The sequence below is a fragment of the Xenopus tropicalis genome, chromosome 2 (genome assembly GCF_000004195.4).
Source record: "Xenopus tropicalis strain Nigerian chromosome 2, UCB_Xtro_10.0, whole genome shotgun sequence".
Classification (NCBI taxonomy): Eukaryota; Metazoa; Chordata; class Amphibia; order Anura; family Pipidae; genus Xenopus; species Xenopus tropicalis.
In genome coordinates this window covers 83,353,899-83,374,462 of record NC_030678.2, presented here as the reverse complement: position 1 = coordinate 83,374,462, position 20,564 = coordinate 83,353,899, and the positions used below count along the sequence as shown (strand labels likewise).

The following is a 20,564-nucleotide window of genomic DNA, read 5'->3' as shown; positions in this document are numbered from 1 at the left end:
GAAACCAGTGTATGCAAGTCATCCCCCATTCTTTAAGAAACACTTACCATAAACTTATTTCACAATAAGATGAAGGTAATGTAGCATTTATACCAAGTGTCTGTAGTAACAGGTTGTAATTTAGGGGGGGGGGGGGGGTAGCATTGCAGTAAAACTATGATGAGGAAGTAATGCCAGATTATATTGCCATACTGTATTTATATGGCACTGACATACTCTGCAGCAATTTTGCATAGCCTATACACCATTTACATCTGTGGAGCTCACAATCTAGGGTCCCTATGCCATTCACACACACTATGGGCAATTCTTTCAGAAACTGCCTGTATGTTCTTGGATTGTGGAAGCAAACTCATGCAAGCACCAGTAGAACATACATGCTTAATTATTTGCTTCTTTTTGCAGAATAAGTTGTTAGCATGTATAATTTTTTATTGGGCATAGAACCTTAAAATACCTTAAACCTTAAATACAGCAGAGTTTCAGATCTTAGAAATGTACATAACTTTTTTCTCTCAAAGATTTTTAAAAAGATAAGAACGAATGAAAGATTTGCACTAGTAATTTCCAAAGCAATGTCTTTATTTAAATTTAGGAACAAGATTCATTTTTCTGAAGTCAATACAATTGCGAGAGTACCAAAATTAAAAAGAAAAAAAAAGGAATATAAAAAAAGAAAAACCTTCCCAAGACCCCCGCTTTTCAGGATATTTTTCCAGGCATTTCTAAAACTCCTTAAGAACCGACTGAATGAGAGGCCAGACAGGGCCCAATAACAGCAGAATGCAAACTGAGTCATACAAGGTTACTATATATTGTACACTTAAAAAGATTGTCGCACCCTAGTATGTCACCAAATTCAACTTGCAAGTGCTGTAGAGGGAAAACCAGCTTGGGTTTAGCTATAAATCACATGAATTAAGCCCATGCAAAATTTGTAGCAAATATGCATGAAGAGATTTCTTTTGCTCTAAATGTCCAGACAGACAGACCTAGTTAGAAAAAAAAAAATAAATTTGAAAATAAAAATAAAATATTCTGCATGGAAAAAGCTAAAAGTAGCTTTATTTGTAAGCAGGAAATGCTTGTCACACACCAGCCTCTGCGCTTTCCTCAGTACAGGTCTCTGCACTAACTTCATCACATGCCTCAGTGATTGCATTGGCTTCAGCTTCAACACTAGCCTCCATAGGAGATGCTGATCTGGAAATAGGTTTGGGAGTCTCCTCCTCATTTTGAGTGACCCCAATTGTTTCAGCATGTTGTACAACTTCAGCCTTGCTTCCTTCCTCATTTTCTGCCTCCTGGTCAGATTCTGTAGTGAAAGCCACTGTGTCTTCTCGCTTAACTTTTTTTGAGCGCTCAGCACTGCTACTCCTTCGTTCCCGACTTCGCTTTCTGCTTCTCTCTTTGCTACGGCTGGATCGTCTACTTCGTTCACTCCTACGGCTTCTCTCCTTACTACGGCTTCTATCCCTGCTGCGTTTTGACTGCCTCTCTCTAGATCTATCCCTACTGCGGCTCCTTTTCCGGTCCCTACTGCGATTTCTAGAGTGCTTATCTTTGCTTCTGATGTGGTCCCTATCCTTGCTCCTGTTTCTTCTCTCTCTGCTATGGCTCCTATCTCGCTTTCTGCTATTCAGCTCTTGTCTCTCCGTGCTTTCATTTCTTCCCTTTTTATCCCTGCTATTGCTTCTGCTTAGCCTCCTCTCTTTACTACGACTTCTGCTTCGCTCAGTGCTCCTGCTTACCCTTTCTTTCCTTTCCTTGCTCTGGCTGTCTGTTTCCCTCCTTCCTCTGCTTCTACTGCGGCTCTTACTCCTTTCACTATCTGCACTCTTATCCCTTCCATTTGCTCTATCTTTGCTCTGGCTTCTACTTGCTCTTCCCTTGCTGTGATCGCTGCTACCCCTCCTCTCTTTGCTAACACTTCTTGTTTCTCTCCTCCCCTTACTGACGCTTCTACTCTCTCGTCTCCCCTTGCTGACGCTTCTACTCTCTCGCCTCCCCTTGCTGACGCTTCTACTCTCCCGCCTGCCCTTGCTGACGCTTCTACTCTCTTGCCTGCCCTTGCTGGCGCTCCGACTCGTTCGCCTCCCCTTGCTGGCGCTCCGACTCGCTCGCCTCTCCTTGCTGGCGCTCCGACTCGCTCGCCTCCCCTTGCTGGCGCTCCGACTCGCTCGCCTCCCCTTGCTGGCGCTCCGACTCGCTCGCCTCCCCTTGCTGGCGCTCCGACTCGCTCGCCTCCCCTTGCTGGCGCTCCGACTCGCTCGCCTCCCCTTGCTGGCGCTCCGACTCGCTCGCCTCCCCTTGCTGGCGCTCCGACTCGCTCGCCTCCCCTTGCTGGCGCTCCGACTCGCTCGCCTCCCCTTGCTGGCGCTCCGACTCGCTCGCCTCCCCTTGCTGACGCTCCGACTCGCTCGCCTCCCCTTGCTGACGCTCCGACTCGCTCTCCTCCCCTTACTGACGCTCCGACTCGCTCTCCTCCCCTTACTGACGCTCCGACTCGCTCTCCTCCCCTTACTGACGCTCCGACTCGCTCTCCTCCCCTTACTGACGCTCCTACTCTGTCTCCTTCGCTTACTGATGCTCCTACTCTCTCTCCTTTTTCTGCTGTGGCTCCTACTGCTTCTCCTTTCTTTGCTGCGACTTCTGCTCCTCTCCCGTTGTCGGCTTCTACTATGGGATCGAGAGCGGGATCTGCCAAATAAAGACATTTTAAAAGATGTAAAACAAAACGGAAAAAAGCTCTAAGGACTTTACATAAGTTAAGAACTTTGGCTGTTTATTGGAGGGGTTTAATATATCCAGGATAAATTTAACTGACTACACTTAATTTGTTTTGCCTGCATAGCCAGTGGTACTGCTCTGCCAATAAAAAACTAATATACACCAAACAGATGATACTGTAATTGACAATTTAAAGTTGTTGGCAACTGAATGGGGATCAGATTAGAAAGTATATTTTTAAAGAGGCTGTACATCATTTTCAAAACCTTCTGACCTGGATCTGGAGTGGCTGCTTCTACTCCTCCTTGAGCGGGATCTAAATAAAAAGTAGAAGTTAGTAAAAACCTTAGTTTGCTACAAGGAAAAACGAATATTTACTGGCAGAGTGGTGGAATTGAAAGCAATTCAAGGGGATGCACAGTACTCTGACTCCAAATACCCCAAATTTTTTTTGAACACCCTTTTTTAATACAAGTATCATAATTCATTGGCAATGGATGGAGATAATGATTGAAGTCAGAATAGAAAAGTGCCTGGATAAAAAAAATTAGTGCAATTTTACCCAGCAATATGTAACCCTGCCACCCGCCTCCTAAAACGAAAAAAGGCTTATATATATAGTGTCCCTCATCTCAACAGTTTGAAAGCATTAAGCATTTAAAACTGCCATTAAGGAAGTCTTAGTCAGACTTCCTCTTTATTAGTCAGTAGTGACGTATAGTACTTCCCACAGGTATTTAATGAGTTTAGAAGAAAAGCAAGCAATAGGGGCAACAGAAAATACTCCAAGCTGAAAGTTTCTAGGAAAAGGTGAGAAACACTGCTGAAATCACCCTATTTAAAATTTTTCAGAATAATTTACAAAGACACAATTTAAATATTTCTGCAGCATTATAGGAGGCCCTTAAAGGACACAGGGTATATATATTAAGTTTATTCAATTACAATTATATGTGCACATTATATCATTAAATTATATTCTAAAGCTAGAAAAGCTATTAGGTGGACTAGGTGTCAGTAAAATTCTGGGTTAATGTTACCCGAGATCAGCCATTGCTACAGGTAGGAAGAAAATTCATAATTCTTTTCACTGCCATGCTAAGTAAATACTGTCAGACATTTGCAGTGTTGTTCTAATGACATTATGTGCTGGCACTGAACATTTTAGCACTGAGTAGAAGTTCCAAATAAGACAGATCCTCTATTATGAAAAATGTAAAATATTACCGACCTGGAGCGACTGCGAGATGAGGAGCCTTTGTTCCTGGAGCCAGCCCTGTCTTCCACTAACTGTATCTTGCGCCCATTGATTTCACTCCCATCCAGCTTTTCTAACGCTCGCCTCATGTCAGAGTAGGAACGGAATTCTATAACGCCTTCATTTTGTCGACGCTGGTGGGCATCTGCATAGGTAACCTCTCCAGCCTGCCGCATAAAATCCTGTGGGAAAGACATGCTAGGCATTTAAACAACAAAACATACATATTTTGAAGGAAAATAAGTGAATATGCTGATAAGTAGTGAACAAGAACCAACATGAATAACATGACCCAAATAGTTTAAAGGGATTCTGTCATGATTTATGGTGTACTTTTTATTTCTAAATACACTGTTTACATAGGAAATAATTGATTCTACCATTTAAAATACTGGTGTGCAGGCAGCCATTTCAGTACATTGTGCCTGAGTCTGAGCTTTCAGCAGGAGTCAGCACTACACATTAGAACTGCTTTCAGATGTTTCTGTTACTGTTTCGCTTACTCTTATGACCTTACTTTTTACTTTATTTCAGGGTTATAACTTTTTGCTAACATTTTATAAATCTTTCTAATACTATATTGATGGACAGACTGTTGTTCAGGGGTCCTCAAACTTCAGCCCCCCAAGGTCATTTACCCGGCCCCCGCTGCGTCCTCACCCCTGGCTATTACCTGTCAGCCTCAGCGCATCACATCACCAAATCCCACCGTCCGACACTACTGACGCATCCAGCAGGGGCCCGTAGTTTGAGGACTAACTATAGTCCGGCCCCCCAACAGTCTTGAGGGACCGTAAACTGTCCCCCTGTTTAAAAAATTTGAGGACCGCTTCTTTTGTTAATACTGTTGCTGTTCTTATTCTGTGTGCTACCACTAGGTGGTGTAGGAGGATATAAATTGATGTGCTTAAGTGTGTCAGTTGATCTTGATTAAGGGCCTAATAGGACTTGAAATGTTGCTGTAATGCCCTAAAGTCTGCAATAAAGGCATTTTAAATATATTAGTGCAGTGCTGTTCAAAATTGATTTTCAACTAACTCGCTCTGTCAGACATTAGCCCAATAGTTTAGGGAGCTGCTGGGGGTGCACATCAACCTAACTATAATTTGACGGTATTGTTGGATCACACTGAAATTGGTTAAGTAAAGAATATTTTACGTGTACGGACATCTTAAAGTTGATTTTTATTATCCCTATTTAGCATGTATAAGGTCCCTTTACGTGTCACAAAACATGAAACATATCATATACCAAAATGCAGCTAAAATGACTATATGCAGGCAGAAGTGCAGCATACACACCAATACACGAGTCATCTTCTGTTACTTTAAAAAGCAAGGAAACACAAAATCATGGAGAGGGAATATGTTAGGCACCACCCAGTGAATTTAATCTCTCAATGAACTTTTTATAACAGCACCTCGCTGCAATATTACCTGGCTTTTCCAGTAGTTGCTTGGTTAGACAAAGGCCTCATTTACTTATGCAAGTGCAGTGAGCAAATTGCAATTTCAAGCACCATTGGTATATTTTTTTTCTCCACAGTGCAACATTTTTCCCACAAATGGGCCATTCTCTTGATGTAATTGGATGCACATGTGCAGAATATTTTCAAAATCTGCACAGCATCATTTGCAAGTGGCTTGTGCATCCTATTCTTTTGGCGCAAGTGTGCTGCCCCTATTGACCCAGGGTGCTTAAGGAACCATGGAGCTACTGCCTGGTCCAGGTTCGTTTTTTTTTTTTCTCTTACAACATAAAGTTAGCAGTGAATACTAAAATTAAATCTATTGGTTTCTAAGTATTAGGTTGTGTAACATTCAGAGCTGCTGTGCCTTCTTTACCCCCCGTGTCTAGGTCAGCAAACCTGCCCCTGACATGGTTGCAAGTTTAGTAAACACCCAGTAGCCTTAGTGATTCCTGTTTTTGTTTTAAACCTGAATGCCTGTAAGTTACAAGCTGATATAAAACTAAGAATTAATGGCAGCAAGGTACTAAGCATATTACTATAAAGAATTGCAGCATGTATTCCATATATTTATAAAGTATTTGCCACTGCAAGTGGTATTTTTCTGCTATTATTTTAGTATCATCTAATTCTTTTGATATTCAAAGGGAACATTGATAATGGTAAAATCTGCCACAAAAGATGGCAAAATACTATACTTTAATGATATATTGCAAAGTCTGCCCTTTACCCACTGTTCCTGTGCACCCCCTTAATGTGAGAGAAATAGTATACTGTAGTGATAAACGTGTTTTATGCTGCCTACCTTTAGATCTTGCCAACTGCATCTTGAAGATAGGTTCTCCACTCTCAGTCGGTACATTGTACGGACTGGAGGGCCATACTTGTCACTGCCACCTTTGCGGTAACCATACCCGCCTGGGACACACAAAAAAAGGAGAGAGTTTCAGAGAAAAGAGGCTCTCAAGTAGGAAAGGATTGGCAAAAGAAAATGTACCACGCAGGCTACTCCTGCACATTTTACATGTACAGTGTCTGTTCTTAGGACACTATGATCAACTATCACACCATTGTGTGGTAGAGCAGCCGACTATTCAACCCACCCATTAAAATGTTCTAAGTGTTTCTAAAATATACCCTCTAAAGAACTGCATCTCTAGCACGCAACACATCACAATCAGTTCCCTATCTTTTTCTTACTTCATGATACCTCGGTTAACACCCACCCCTATACAACAACCCTTCAGGCGTCCCACATGCAACATACCCCCTATCCCATTCACTTACCTTGGAGCAGGGGACTCCCTTCAGCCACCCGCGCTCCATTCGCATGCCCCAGATCGTACGGCCGTGAGGAACCCCTGCAACCGACTGCCAAACCCAACGCGCTCCCCCACGCACGCGCCCCCCCAGCGGCACCTCCTCGAATCTCACGAGAAGAACAAAGAGGAGGGGGGGGAAGGAAGAGGCTGCGTGGAATTTGCAAAGGAGGAACGCTAGCTGCGCCAGTCTCCTGTCAGCCTCTGGCTAAGGCACCATTGGCTGTTCAGTTACAGATCACCAATTTTTTCCCTTTCGTGTCATCTTTCCTCCCCTTCTTAAGCAATAATTTTAAATATCCAAGAACACTACTTTAAACTTTATTAGAACCATTATACAAGCTTTGCTTTCTATGTACTCTTTAGGAGTTAATTGTATTAAGTGTCAGCTAGATTAAAAACTATGGCTATGCTAAAGAAACCAAAACAGAGGTTTGTCTTCTAACTAAAAAGTGATTTTTAAAAGGGATACCGATACCAGAACGCAAGCAGCATTTCCTATTCGAATTTGACTGTAAAATGTTACCTTTAGGGCAAGGGCACACTAAGTGGTTCAACGCTGTCCTCCAACATAGAGGAAAGCGAATCCACTTTCATGCACACATTTACACAGCTCCATTGACAGGCCTGGCATCCACTTGTTTGGAGTTACATAGAGTGCATAGCGTCATGAAAACCTGAATGTATGCATTTCACGCCTTAATCCACTCTGTGTTGCTCCACGCAGGCTGATGCAAGTCTATAAAAAAAAAAACACCTGCAGAGGAAAGTGATCAATAGCCTAAGCGTGCCCTTGCCTTTAGTTCTACCTAGCTTTCCCAAACTGCGAGATTAGCTTAAATGCCTTTTCACTTATCTTGAGAGGGTTTGTGCTGGGTAAGCTTAAATAGGTGGCAATACCTGTGGGCAGGGCTACGAATTTACATGCTGAAGGCATTTCTGTCTACATAAAGAAATGCACATTAAGAATCAGAGTTAAAGACAATAAGGCCTAGCACTTTGTTAGACACTAACACTCTAGAAACAAGGAGGGAATCAGAGAATTTGACAAACCAGAGCAAGCCCATGTTTGAGAAAGAAAAGAAAATAGTGCATTTGTATAAGTTCTATGTTTAATTATATCTTCAACATTAAACCTACCTGTTTAAAAATCAGATTTCAGTCCTAATCAACCCAGTACTGACCTGTAATTATGAGCTAAAATGTTTTCTAAATCTGGCAAAACTGGATTGTGATAAACCTTAAATGTGCATACACATAGATCTGCCTACTATATACTCACTTCGGATGTCCCTCCTTGGGGCACGTGCGTGCTCCACAATGACTCTCTCACCACATAGTTCCCTTCCATTCATTTCATACACTGCGTCCTCTGCATCACGACTGTCTTCAAACTCAACAAAACCATACCTATCAATGGAAAAAGTAATTCAGATCTCTTTACATTATAAATACAGGCCCTTTTAAAGGAATTGATAATTTCTGGCCACAATTCTTGTAACAATCTAGCAAAAGTTAGTTCTACTCCAGAAGTTTAGCTGGTGCTGCTACATTGTTTCAGGAGTGGGGAACCCCCTTTGACAAAAAAGCACTGATGGAAGATATACAGCATCTGCCCTCATTATTCACTATGTACTTGCCAGCAGCCACAATTCTTACTGTCTCAAATGAGTTATATCTGTGTTTAACAGATAGCGCACAAAATGCTTGGAGTACAAATGCTAGGGTTGGCACCTGGATGGTAAATATGATGCTAAAGCTTTTAATATGAAAGAATGCTAAATATATATTAAGGCCTGTATTTGTTTCCAAAGTGGCAGCCCTAACTACAGCTGAGTAAGTAATTTTAGGATAGCAGTTTTATAAAAAAGCTTTGGAGTTTGCCAAAGATAGCAGTTAAGGCATATAATGTTTATTGAAATTTTCAGTAATGACACACTGTCCTGAATTTAAAGGAAAAGTAACACTAAAAATTTTCAACTAAAAAATTCTATTCTACCCTGCCCCAAATAATTGCCCTATCCTACAAACCATTTATTATTTTGAATGCTGTAGTACAAAATACCTGTTAAAAGTTGGCTTCCGGTCATTTGAAGAAAGGCGATACGGCGATGCAGGTGAAGTATCAGGGGAAGCGTCCACTAAGCGGCGATCGATTGATCGAGCCCAGCCTTCCTTCTGTAGTCAGGCTAGACTATCAATCGATCGCCACATAGTGGACGCTTCCCCTGATACTTCACCTGCATCGCCGTATCGCCTTTCTTCAAATGACCGGAAGCCAACTTTTAACAGGTATTTTGTACTACAGCATTCAAAATAATAAATGATTTGTAGGATAGGGCAATTATTGGGGCAGAGTAGAATAGATTTTTTAGTTAAAAATTTTTAGTGTTACTTTTCCTTTAAGCCAATACAAGTTAACAATTATTCATTACTCTAGCCTGCTTGCTTGAGAACTGTGCTTCATGTAGCGGTTATCCCCATCTTAATTTCATTTACATTTGTCACTTAACTTCAAACTTTATTTCTGAAAGCAAATCGTCCTTATTAAAAACTAAATAGTTGATTTGCTTATGCTACATAGATGCTTCCAACAGCTTCTCTGTATGATGATGTCCAGCTTAAAGGACAAGGAAAGGCTAAGTCACTTGGGGGTGCCAAAATGTTAACCCCCAAGTGACTTAAATCGCTTACCTTGTACCCCGGGCTGGTGCCCCTGTTAGGAGAAAACAGCACCAGCCCGGGGTAACTGTAGCGAGCGCTTCCTCCCAGCGCTGCAGCCAACTGTCCCGAACAAACGCATGCGCAGTAGAGTGAAAAGCCGACTTCTCTGTCCAAAGATAGGCTTTTCACTCTACTGCGCATGCGATTGTTCAGGAAGGAGGAAGCGATCGCTGCTACCCCTGACTGGTGCTGTTCTCTCCTAACAGGGACACCAGCCCGAGGTAAAAGGTAAGCGATTAAAGTCACTTGGGGGTGCCTAACATTTTGGCAACCCCAAGTGACTTTGCCTTTCCTTCTCCTTTAACAGACATCATAAATGTATTATTTTTAAGATCTGAATTCGAGCTGGTACACAGTAAGTAGAGAGATCGCTTTATTGCCATGCACTGTAATATCACATTGATTTCAGTGTTCTGGAAGATGCTGCATTCTCTGACCACTAATTGCATCTTTGGACACTATTAATACTTAACCAGTGGGAACTGATATTATACTGGAAAGTGTTTAGAGATCCTAACGTAAGATGCACAATAACATGCATGCTGTAACTGCCAGCTGTTTCTAAATCAGTGTTCAGCAATATGATGTAAAGTGTGAATATGGATATAGAAGGTAATCACAAGTGCAGCTACAGATGTACGAATACATTCTACAGTTGCTATTTGCGTTTATTGCTCTGGCGCTGAAAGTGCATCTGTGGATAGGGAGAGCCTAACTATCAGATCATTCAGATATATACCCATCTGCTGACCTTGATATTCCGCGGCAGTAACTAATAGTAACCACACTTTTGCTATAACCGCGCATGGCTGCACGAAAAAAAATCCCAGGGTTGCTATGGCTTTATGTGTAGATACAATTTCCCCAGTATTATAAACATTGATCCTCACTGTTCAAATTCCACCATCCAATCTCACCCATTTTTTAAATCCACTTCAACAATCTTGCCGAAGCCCTTAAAGAACCTCTCCACGTCTCGTTCCCGGGCTCTGTGACTGAGGCGCCCGATATAAACCCTGGGCATCATTGATCGCGACATGGCCACGGTGGTCGTAAAGCGCTCGGATATTTCGGTTGCTTGCAAGACCTCCCGCCGTTCTACAAGGTGTCGGGGAAGACCCCAGGCACTTCTCACGAAGGTTCTGCCGGATACACTGCCTGTGCGCGGGCTTCAGACCGGAAGAGGAGAGAAAATGACACGCTCGCTACGCGTCAGCCTCAACGTGAGGCGTAAATCCTGATTGGCTCTGCTATGTTCTCTGATGGCGTAGTGTTGTAATGGACTGTTAGAATTGTGATATCCGATAGCAATAAAGTTATTGGAATAATCAAATCCAATCTGTGTAACAGTAAGCAATGCGAAAGAGTCACTCGGTAGTAAAAATGTTTTTTACTACAGCATCTGATGTAGTTTGTTGCACAAGTAACACAATTGGAACTTGGGCGCTTAGTTTAATCGTGTGATTGTATTTGTATAATGAATCTATCAAATGTATGTATGTATAACTTTATTTATAAAGCAGCGCTGTACAATCTTACATAATACAAAATTACACACAGGGAGGACAAGTGTTATAATAAATAAATACAATAAATATATATAAATGCACAGGGAATAAGTGCCATGTGGTATGAGACACAGTAGGAAGGAGGTCCTTGCCCCACAGAGCTTACAATCTAAGTGGTTGGGTGACATACAGGCACAAATTGGAAGGTAAGAGTGCACCAGGTATGGGCATTTGCCAAATCCTCAAAGTGCAGGACTGGGCAAAATAATGTTTTAGTGCTCCAGAAGGTATCCAAATGCAGGATTCCAGTTTTTTACTAAAAGCATTTTCAGGGACCAGTAACACCAAAAAATGAAAGTGTTTTAAAGTAATTAAAATATAATGTACAGTTGCCCTGCGCTGGTAAAACTGGTAAGTTAGCAACAGAAACGCTACTATAGTTTATATAAATAAGCTGCTGTGTCAACACGGGGGCAGTCATTGAAGCTGGGAAAAAGGAGAAAAGGCACAGGCACATAGCAGATAACAGATAAGCTTTGTAGAATATAATGGGGTTTTATCTGTTATCTGCTAAGTAACCTGTGCCTTTTCTCCTGTAAATGGCTGCCCCCGTGGCTACACAGAAGCTTTATTATATAAACTATAGTAGTCTTTCTAAGGAAAACACACCAGTTGTACCAGTACAGGGCAGCATTATATAGTAATTACTTTTATACACTTTCATTTTTTGGTGTTACTGTCCCTTTAAATCTTAATACATCATGGATTCACGATACCCAGTATGCGAATCAGTAGTGCAAAATGTGAGTTCTTATGACAGTATTCTCATATCACTTGCATTAATAGTAATTTCAGAAATACTGGTTTATTTAACAAAACACTGCAAAAAAAAGTATTTTTTTTAACCCATAATGCCACGTTCTTACAGCACAACATAGCTGCTACAATCTGTCGCCATATTTGGTACCAAATGCTGGAGGGTCATATTTGTGGCAGTGTGGTGCACTCTTTGACCCAGTATGACCTATGCCCAACCTGACCTCAATAAGTATGCACAAAATTTTGGCCTAAACCACCCAACATATGGGCACTGTTAATTAAATATATTAATATCCTTAATTTAGACTTAACAATAAACCACCTTTGACACTGTATATAAACATCAGAGAAAACACTTGTACAAGATGAGACAATTAAGGTACATTGAAATTTAAGGATAAAGTTACCTTAAGATATATTATACAATGCCACCTACTTTAATTAAAGGTGGCCTTACACCTTCAGGTTTTAGTCTTCTTCCGATGAATCTTCTAATATTAGTTGTACGTTTAAATGCAACGAACTGAAACTAACATTCAGACTGAAATTGTATTATAAAGCCCTTAAAATACAATCGAAGGTGTTCTGAACATGAAATAGTTGGCAGACATCAGTCGTGCAAAAGGATATTGTCCGATACACAATACATGCACAAATTGTTTCATTTACCAACCAAAGTTTTTTGTCCTGGCTGATTGACTAAATGACCGATCGCCATGCTACAAAAATTAAGTTAATCTTAAGCTGCAGGCATTCCTTCAGTTGTCTCAATAGTGCCCTTAAGTCTCCCCATATTTCTCCCATTCAGATGATCAGAAGCCTCATAGGAAAAAAAACCGCTGAGTTGTGTAAAGAAAGTTCCCATAATGCCTCACTCCTGCACCGAGACCAAGACCAGTGTACATGCTCAGTTAGTAAGACTATGAGGAAACTTCCTGCTGATTGGCTTAGATCACACATTCCTAAGGGGGGGGAGGGAGTTTTTAGCATTCTTGAGGCAGGAGAGAGGAGAGAGGCGATGGCTGCATGTCTCTGGCACAGAAAAACAAAGACAACAAATCTTTTGACAGAGGACTCAGTGCAGCATTACTGTGAGTGTTTATGGCTGTATTTACATAGACCTTTCTGATAAAGCTTACTTAGTTTTAACCTTTCCTTCTCCAATCGTATAAATTTATTCAAGTTACAGGACAGAATAATAAATCGACTTTTAGAGTCAGTATACTTATTTCAGCAAGATATAATTTATCAGAAATTTATTTTGGGAATGTTCCCTTTTTAGGCGAGTTCTCTTTCAGTTTACTGTCTGCTTGTAAGCCTGACTTTATCTGATTTCCTGGGTCTATTGAGCTTCTTATTTGATTTTTTGGTTCTCATTTTGTGCCTGCCCATGCCCTGTTTTCTGGATACAATTGATAGCAGCCTTCCTGCACCTTCTGTTCTGTTTTCTGATTTTGCTATTTCCTTCTTGTTCTCTCTTAGTACTTAGGGGCCTTTCAAGGCAAACACTTGTTTGCTTGTATCTCAATAATCATTAACACAATCACTAGCACAATGAGCATTCGTTGAGTGTGCAGCCTGCTGGGTATATATTGGTTTTCTCCAGAGAAGTGCCTGCCCCCTTGCCAATGTCCTCATGTCAGCAGAGCATCAGAAGGTTGATATAAGTTTGATATAAAGGAAAAAGTGGGAACTTATCTAGAAAGAATTTGCATGGGGGGAAGACACAAACCCCACTGGTTGGTTCCCCATCACACCCTTTAATATGTCTATACAAAACATGTAAAGGCTCTTTTCTTAATACATATAGAATAAGGAGAATCACTGAGTCACTAGAGTGCAAGGTCCAAGCTTTAAAGGCACATTTATTTATGAATACCATATTACAATGTAATGAGACATAATATTCCTTTTTACAGCTAGAAAAAAAGGAATGTCATGCCTTTAATGACTATTGGAAAAAAAAACAAGAAGAGAGAGACAAACGGAGCAGGCAGGATTCCTACTGGATCAGCAATCAGACCACTGGCTATGGAGAACTTGGAAAAAGATCTGGGCTACAGATCACATTTTTTTTTTTTTTTTGTATATTCTTTATTTTCAGTTTTGTATTTATACAGTACATATCAGAACTAAACCGCTTTTTACTATAGGCGTAATAGACACTTCATATATTGAGATGAGACAAATATACTTAAATTATTTGCAATCATGCGTGATATTATACCAGTTTTCATAATATTCTGCTTTTACAAGATTATTTACAATAGCTTTTTAGTATTTATTATACTTAGTTAAGCTGTGACAGTGTTGTCTCCTGTTGCTGTCAATATTACCCTGTTGTTGTCTGATATGGTACTGAAGGAAAAAAGAATGGTAAGGAGGGGGAGGGAAATAACTTTTTCCAAAAACCAGAGAATGAAAGGGGAGAGAGAATATCCATAATAAGGGGAACAGAACTTGGAAGTGCTCAGTCGCTCAGCCGCTCCGTTATTAACCTCATATCGTTTCCAGCAGTTAACGTTTGACCTTTTCATATAAATCTGCTTTTTAGTAGTGCTCCTAGTCCGGTATCATTCATTTATCTTTATAAGATTCTAGGAACATAACCCATGGGGACCATGTCAAGACAAATTTGTCTGGTGTCCCCTGGACATTACTAAGTAGTTCTTCCATCCGCATTACATTTCCCATCTCTTTAACCCATTCATTTATAGTTGGGGGGATAGTAGATTTCCAGTGGCGTGGTATCACTGTCCTGGCAGCCCCCAAGCAGAAGCCTAAGAGGGACCTTTTATATTTGGTAACTGAACCTGGGAGGATTGAGAGGATGCCTATCAAAGGGTCGGGTTTCAGGTCTAGGCCTGTGCAGGAGTTAATAACCTTGAATATTTGTTCCCAGAATGGGATCAATACTAAACATTTCCACCATATGTGCAAAGGGGTCCCTATGTCTATTCCACATCTCCAGCACTGATTCGTAACCGTGGGGTAAATCTTATGTAAAATTTCGGGGCATTTGTACCACCTTGAGATTATTTTATAATTTGTCTCTTGAGCTTTGCAAGCTATAGAGAATTTATGCGTAAGATAAAAGCAATTTCCCCATTGGTCTCCTGTGAGATGTGTCTGCAGCTCCCCCTCCCACCTCCTAGTGAATTTGGGTAACATGGTAGTTTTGCTAGCGGTAAGTAGCTGATATAATATCGAAATTGTATGCTGCACCGGGTTATTTGTAAGCATAATTCTTCAAAGGGAGTGGGGGGGAGGGCTACACTTTGTTTGTTACCTGGGCCCATCAACCAGTGCTGTAGCTGGGCATGTTTTAACTGAGCCAAGAAAGTATGTGCCTCGTCAGGGCAGATAGTTACCAAGGGGAGTAGTTTGCCATCCTTTAATGCTTGAAAGCATACAAAACTCTCATTGTACCTCTTTCCTAGAAAAGTTCCCTTGGTCATACCTGGGGGGAAGTTGGGATTTCCTACGATTGGGGAGAGTGGTCCAGTACGATAGATTAAGGAAGGGCTGCTTTTCAGTAGTTTGTCAGCTTGAAGAATGGTTTCTTTACAGATTATTGGTAAGAGCCCACTATCTGGTCTTTGGGAGGGGGGGAGCCACCAGAGGGCTTGTAGTGGCCTGTCCAAGATAGATTGTTCTATCTGTACCCATCTTTTAGTCTTTTGGTGCTGGAACCATTCTGTTACTCTTGAGAGGACCGTTGCTTCCCAGTATTTTTTAATATTAGGTAGGCCTAGCCCGCCTTTTGCCTTCTGGCGAAATAGTATTTTCCTATTAATTCTGGGCTTAGAGCCTGCCCATATAAAAATAGAAAATATTGCATTCAGTTTATCAAAAAAGCTCTTAGGTGGTTCTGTAGGTATTGTTTGAAATTGGTAAAGGAGCCTTGGTAAAATGTTCATTTTTATCAGGCCAATACGGCCGAACCAGGAGAGTTGTAAGGGCTGCCAGGAGTTAAGATCATGGGTTATCTGGGTGAGGAGTGTATGCTGATTAAGTTGATATAACTTAGTTTGATCAGCAGGGATGTTGATACCTAAGTATTTTATGGAATCTTTGCTCCACTTGAATGGGTAATGGTCTTGTAATGATTGTTGTATCAGTGTGGGTAATGATACATTCAATGCTTCCGATTTCCCAAAATTAATTTTGAAATTACTATATTCACCGTATTCCCTAAATTCTTGCATGAGTGCTGGGAGAGATATTAATGATTGCGTGATGTAAACCAGTAGATCATCTGCATATAAGGCAGTTTTATGGTGGTTGCCCCGTATCTGCACTCCTGATATATTACAGTTTTGTCGTATGGCAATAGCTAGGTGTTCCATGACCAGAGCGTACAGGAGTGGGGATAGGGGGCATCCCTGCCTTGTTCCATTGCTAATTTTAAATGGTTCTGAGAGGCTTCCGTTAATCTTAATTCTGGCCCGGGGGTAGTTATATAGTGCCATTATTCTGTGTATAGCTTTATGTCCTAACCCTATCTGGGCGAGAGATTCCCGGAGGAAGGCCCAGCTGACCCTGTCGAAGGCCTTTTCGGCGTCCGTCGACAGGGCCAGCATGGGTATCTTATGTCTCTTAGCATGGTCTAGTATTGTAATAGTCTTTAGCGTGTTGTCTTTAGCCTCTCTCTGGGGCACAAACCCTACTTGATCTGGATCCACTAGGTGTGGTAGGTATGTTTTGAGTCGTTCTGCTAGAATTTTGGCGTATATTTTTATATCAACGTTCAATAGTGATATAGGCCTGTAGCTGGGACAGGTTAGAGGGTCTTTCCCTGGCTTATGTATTAAGGAGATATGGGCATCTAACATTGCTGAAGGTGTGCATGGGTTGGAGTCTAAATTGTTGAAGGCATCTAGCATCAGGTCTGATAGTTCGGATCTCAATGTTTTGTAGAATATAGCCGTGTACCCATCTGGTCCTGGGGCTTTTCCAGATGGGGAAGCTTTTATGGAGGATAATAGTTCTGCCTGTCCTATCGGTTCTTCAAGTAGGTCTCTCTCTTCCTGCTTAAGGCAGGGTAGTGCGGTCTTATTAATATATGCTTTTATTTTTTGGAGAAAGGCTCCTTCTGCTATATCTGTGGGCTTTTTAATATTATAAAGATCCGAGTAATATTTATGCATAGTGCTGGCAATTTCTGTGGTTTTATAGACAATTTTATCATTTTGTGTTTTGATAGCGGGGATATAAGACATTCCTATCTTTTGTTTGACCGCACGTGCCAATAATTTACCCGGTTTATTGCTGTTTTCGTAATAAAGGCTTTTACATTTCTGTAAAGCATATGTTGATTTTTTATTTAATTCTGCCTTCAACAATTCACGGGTGGTTGTGAGTTCGGTCAGGGTGTTTTCGGTTAAAGAGTTTTTATGTAGTTGTTCTAGTTTGCTAATTTTCTGGGTAAGGTCTGTAATGAGTTGGGATTGAGCTCTCTTATGTCTGGATCCATGTTTTATGAGTACTCCCCTAAGTACTGCTTTTAGTGCTTCCCATTTTATAACGGGATGTGTTGTGTCTGGGGCGTGTACCTCTTTAAAGAATTTTAATTCAGATTTTAAATCTGATATACAATCTTTGTCTCTTAAGAGAGATTCATTAAGTCTCCATGTCCAGGCCCTTCGTTCAGATATGGGTAAGGATAGTTTTAGGTAAATAGGGGCGTGGTCTGAGAGAAATTGAATTCCTATTTTGGTTTCTGTTACCCATTCAAGTGCAACGTGAGATAGAAATAGATAGTCAATCCTGCTGTATGTTTGGTGGACCGGGGAGAAGTAGGAATAGTCCTTTTCCCCTGGGTGAAATGTTCTCCAACTGTCCATTAGTTGGTTGCTATGGAATTGGGTTTTGATATGTTTTAATTTGTTATATGAAAGGTTAGATTTACCCGAGGAGGTGTCTAATGTAGGGTCAAGAGATACATTAAAGTCTCCTCCAAATATGGTTACACCTTCTTGGAAACCTTCAAGGCGGGTCACTACCATTTCGAGGAATTTATGTTGGTTTTGATTTGGAGCATAGCAGTTTACTAGTGTCAGTATGTGTCCCGAGATATTTAGTTTCATAAATATGTATCTCCCATTGGGATCTATTACAGTATTTAGGAGAGAGTAGTTTAATTGCTTGTGTATGGCAATAGCGACCCCTTTGCTTTTGGAATCTGGGTTGTCGCTGAAGTACCAATTTTTGTAGTATCTATTTTTAAACTGTGGTCTGTGACCCGTCTTAAAGTGAGTTTCCTGTAGAAAAATAATCATAACCCTTTGTTTATGCAAACCTGTGAGGATTTGTGCTCTCTTCATTGGGGAGTTAAAGCCTCGGACATTATAGGAGCAGGTTATGAGGTCAGACATGGTCAAGTCGGTTTCGTAGCGTACACGGATGGGAGCGACTGAGCGACTGAAGGGGAGAAAGAAAAAACAGTAACATTAAGAGCAATGTCATCATACATTTTCAGACCATTTAACGGTGTGAATTATAGTGCATATCGTAACCTTAATTAACCCATCTATGGTATGGGCTAGGCATTCCTGCCTTAGCTGTGGTAGCCTATGTGGGAGTATAGGCACGGAGGTCAGTAACAAGTGCGAACTATAATATAGTAAGAAAAGGGGTAGTGAGGTATACAAGGTTATATTAACCACTGGGGATAGTGAGCAAGTGCACTAGAGCCATATTAATGATTTCTTTGTGGGCGGCTATTAGTTTTAGTCCGGGCTTTGCTGTTAAGCGTCTCAGGCCTGTATTGGCCAAGAGAGTTTAAGGGGCTCAGTTCAGTTCATGTCGAGGTAATTCTTTTCTTTGTTGGTGTGCTTTGGCCACTTCGTGGGGTCCGCTCTCTTTGGGGTCGAAGTTTAGTAGAGGTGGTGTTGTTTTGATTGTAGCCAGCTCCAGTGATCCAGTCCCAGGATTCCCAGTCCGGGGTCTCCACTTGTGGTAGTTGTAGGCTGTCCAGGAAGGCTGGGATGTCTCGGGGTGACCTTATTGTAATAGATTTGCCTTCTTTTATCACGATCAGAGCGAATGGGAAACCCCACTTATATCGGATGGCCCGTTCCCTTAGTAGATCTAGGACTGGTTTTAAGGCCCTTCTTTGGCGTAAGGTGTGTCTGGATAAGTCTTGAAATAGTTTCACCTTTGAGTTAGCAAAGTCGATTTCTCCTCTGTCTCTCGCTTTCATCATTATGGCTTCCTTGGTTTTGTAGAAGTGGACTCTGCATAGCACGTCCCGTGGGGTTTCAGATGTTAAGTCTCTGGGTCTTAGTTCTCTGTGGACTCTGTCCAAGTTTATTGTATTGTCAGGGTGCTCACCTAAAAGCAAATTGAATAGCTTGATGACTGTGCTGGTGAGTTCTTGTTGAGTTATGGTTTCTGTGAGTCCTTTAATCCTGATATTGTTTCTCCTGGAACGATTTTCCTGATCGTCCAGGAGGTTTTGTAGGTGTAGAAAGCGTGCTTCATATTGCGCAATAGTCTTGTCCGCCTTAGAGATATTAACTGTGTTATTGTTTACCGCTTTTTCCAGTTGTGTATATTTTTCTGTTATCTCTAGTAGCTTTGTGTGTAGTAGGCTGATTTCTGTTTTTAAAGTCGTTTCTGTCTTATGGACCAGCGTTTCGATATCTTGGCGTGGGGGCAGAGAGAGAATGTGCGCTCTTAGTTCTGCGTCTAGTACTGAGGCCGCGTGTTGTTTAGCGGGCGAGTGCGTAGGCCCAGATTGTGGTCTGTCATTACCATCGAGCTGGGAGTTAGTTGGGCCCTCTTTCCTTGCTGTTTGAGAGGCCTCTCGTGAGCTTACACGCATTGGGTTAGGCACATTATGATCAGTAAGCGCAGTTTGAGTATCGACTCGTGTCTCTGATTCCCCTGATATTGGGGTGGTGTGTGGGGTGGTTACCGGTTGCCATTCCTCCCCAGAGTCCCATTGTGGCGATGCCGCGGGTTGTGTTATAAAAGGTGCGTTAATTGAAAGCGGTATACTCGCCGTGGTTTCGCATTCTTCCATCGGGTCTGAGTTTTCTTTTTCCTCCTCCGATGCAGTCCTAGTGTCGGTACTGCGCGTTGGGGAGTTCCAAGATGGCGCCTGTTCGCGCGCTTCGGTCTGCACCTGTGAGCAAGATACCGAGCGGCGTTGGAAATACTTAGTTAAGTGCGATTTTTGGGGTATTTCCTGTGTCTCTGGGCTTTTGCGACCCCTCTTGGATTTGCCCATGTTTTTTATCTCGCTGTTTTGCCCGTCTGCTAGCGAAAAGAATAGCTCTGTGCACGGAGCTCTCTTCACTCACGTCCGCTCATCACCACGTCCAGGCCACGCCCCCCACAGATCACATTTTTAATTATTGTACTTTATAAGTTATTTGTATGTGTAACTGCTATTAAAAGCAGTATTTGTTTATTCGTTTGTGCACATCTGGTTCTGTCTCTTCAAACAATATAACAAAAATCAGCCCTCAATTCTACAGCCCAGGTTTGTTAATTAATAGAAAACTTGTAATTGATGTATTGATGTCTAGGCCTTTCTCCCATAGATTTGTGAGAAGTTCTCATCATTGCAAAAAACAATGTAGCTAACCAACAGTTGATTTCAATTTTTTATCAGATTGAAACCATTGTAGCTATAAAGTGCTGTGAAGTCTGTGCAGGGCTGAAGTGCTTCGTATTTAGTATTGCCACCGATCCAGTGTTGACCCGGACAGCCCGGTTTTTGAGAGGCC

At 41.6% G+C, this 20,564-nt stretch overlaps 1 protein-coding gene across 2 annotated transcripts; it reads right to left on the bottom strand.

The window, feature by feature from the left end:
* Positions 1 to 561: 561 nt before the first annotated feature.
* On the bottom strand, positions 562 to 10,727 carry srsf4 (serine/arginine-rich splicing factor 4). 2 transcript variants are annotated; one of them, XM_004911582.3, is made up of 6 exons: positions 10,417 to 10,727; positions 8,058 to 8,185; positions 6,262 to 6,374; positions 3,962 to 4,170; positions 3,005 to 3,046; positions 562 to 2,700 (listed from the first exon to the last, which is right to left on the bottom strand). In XM_004911582.3, the coding sequence occupies exons 1-6, from the start codon at positions 10,536 to 10,538 to the stop codon at positions 1,089 to 1,091; spliced, it is 2,226 nt and encodes a 741-aa protein (XP_004911639.2). In that variant the 5' UTR covers positions 10,539 to 10,727; the 3' UTR covers positions 562 to 1,088. The 2 variants fall into 2 exon arrangements, with proteins under 2 accessions (XP_004911639.2, XP_004911640.2); XM_004911583.4 differs by lacking the exons at positions 8,058 to 8,185; positions 10,417 to 10,727 and adding an exon at positions 6,744 to 7,924.
* Positions 10,728 to 20,564: the final 9,837 nt, after the last annotated feature.

Bases quoted from the DNA above. Each gene is read 5' to 3' on its own strand.
- srsf4 (XM_004911582.3), bottom strand. From the start codon at position 10,538: ATGTCGCGATCAATGATGCCCAGGGTTTATATCGGGCGCCTCAGTCAC. The intron at 6,375-8,057 runs GTGAGTATATAG...TGTGTGTCCCAG, and splicing joins CCCAAGGAGGGACATCCGAA to GCGGGTATGGTTACCGCAAA. The intron at 4,171-6,261 runs GTAGGCAGCATA...TCTTTCCCACAG, and splicing joins GCAGTTGGCAAGATCTAAAG to GATTTTATGCGGCAGGCTGG.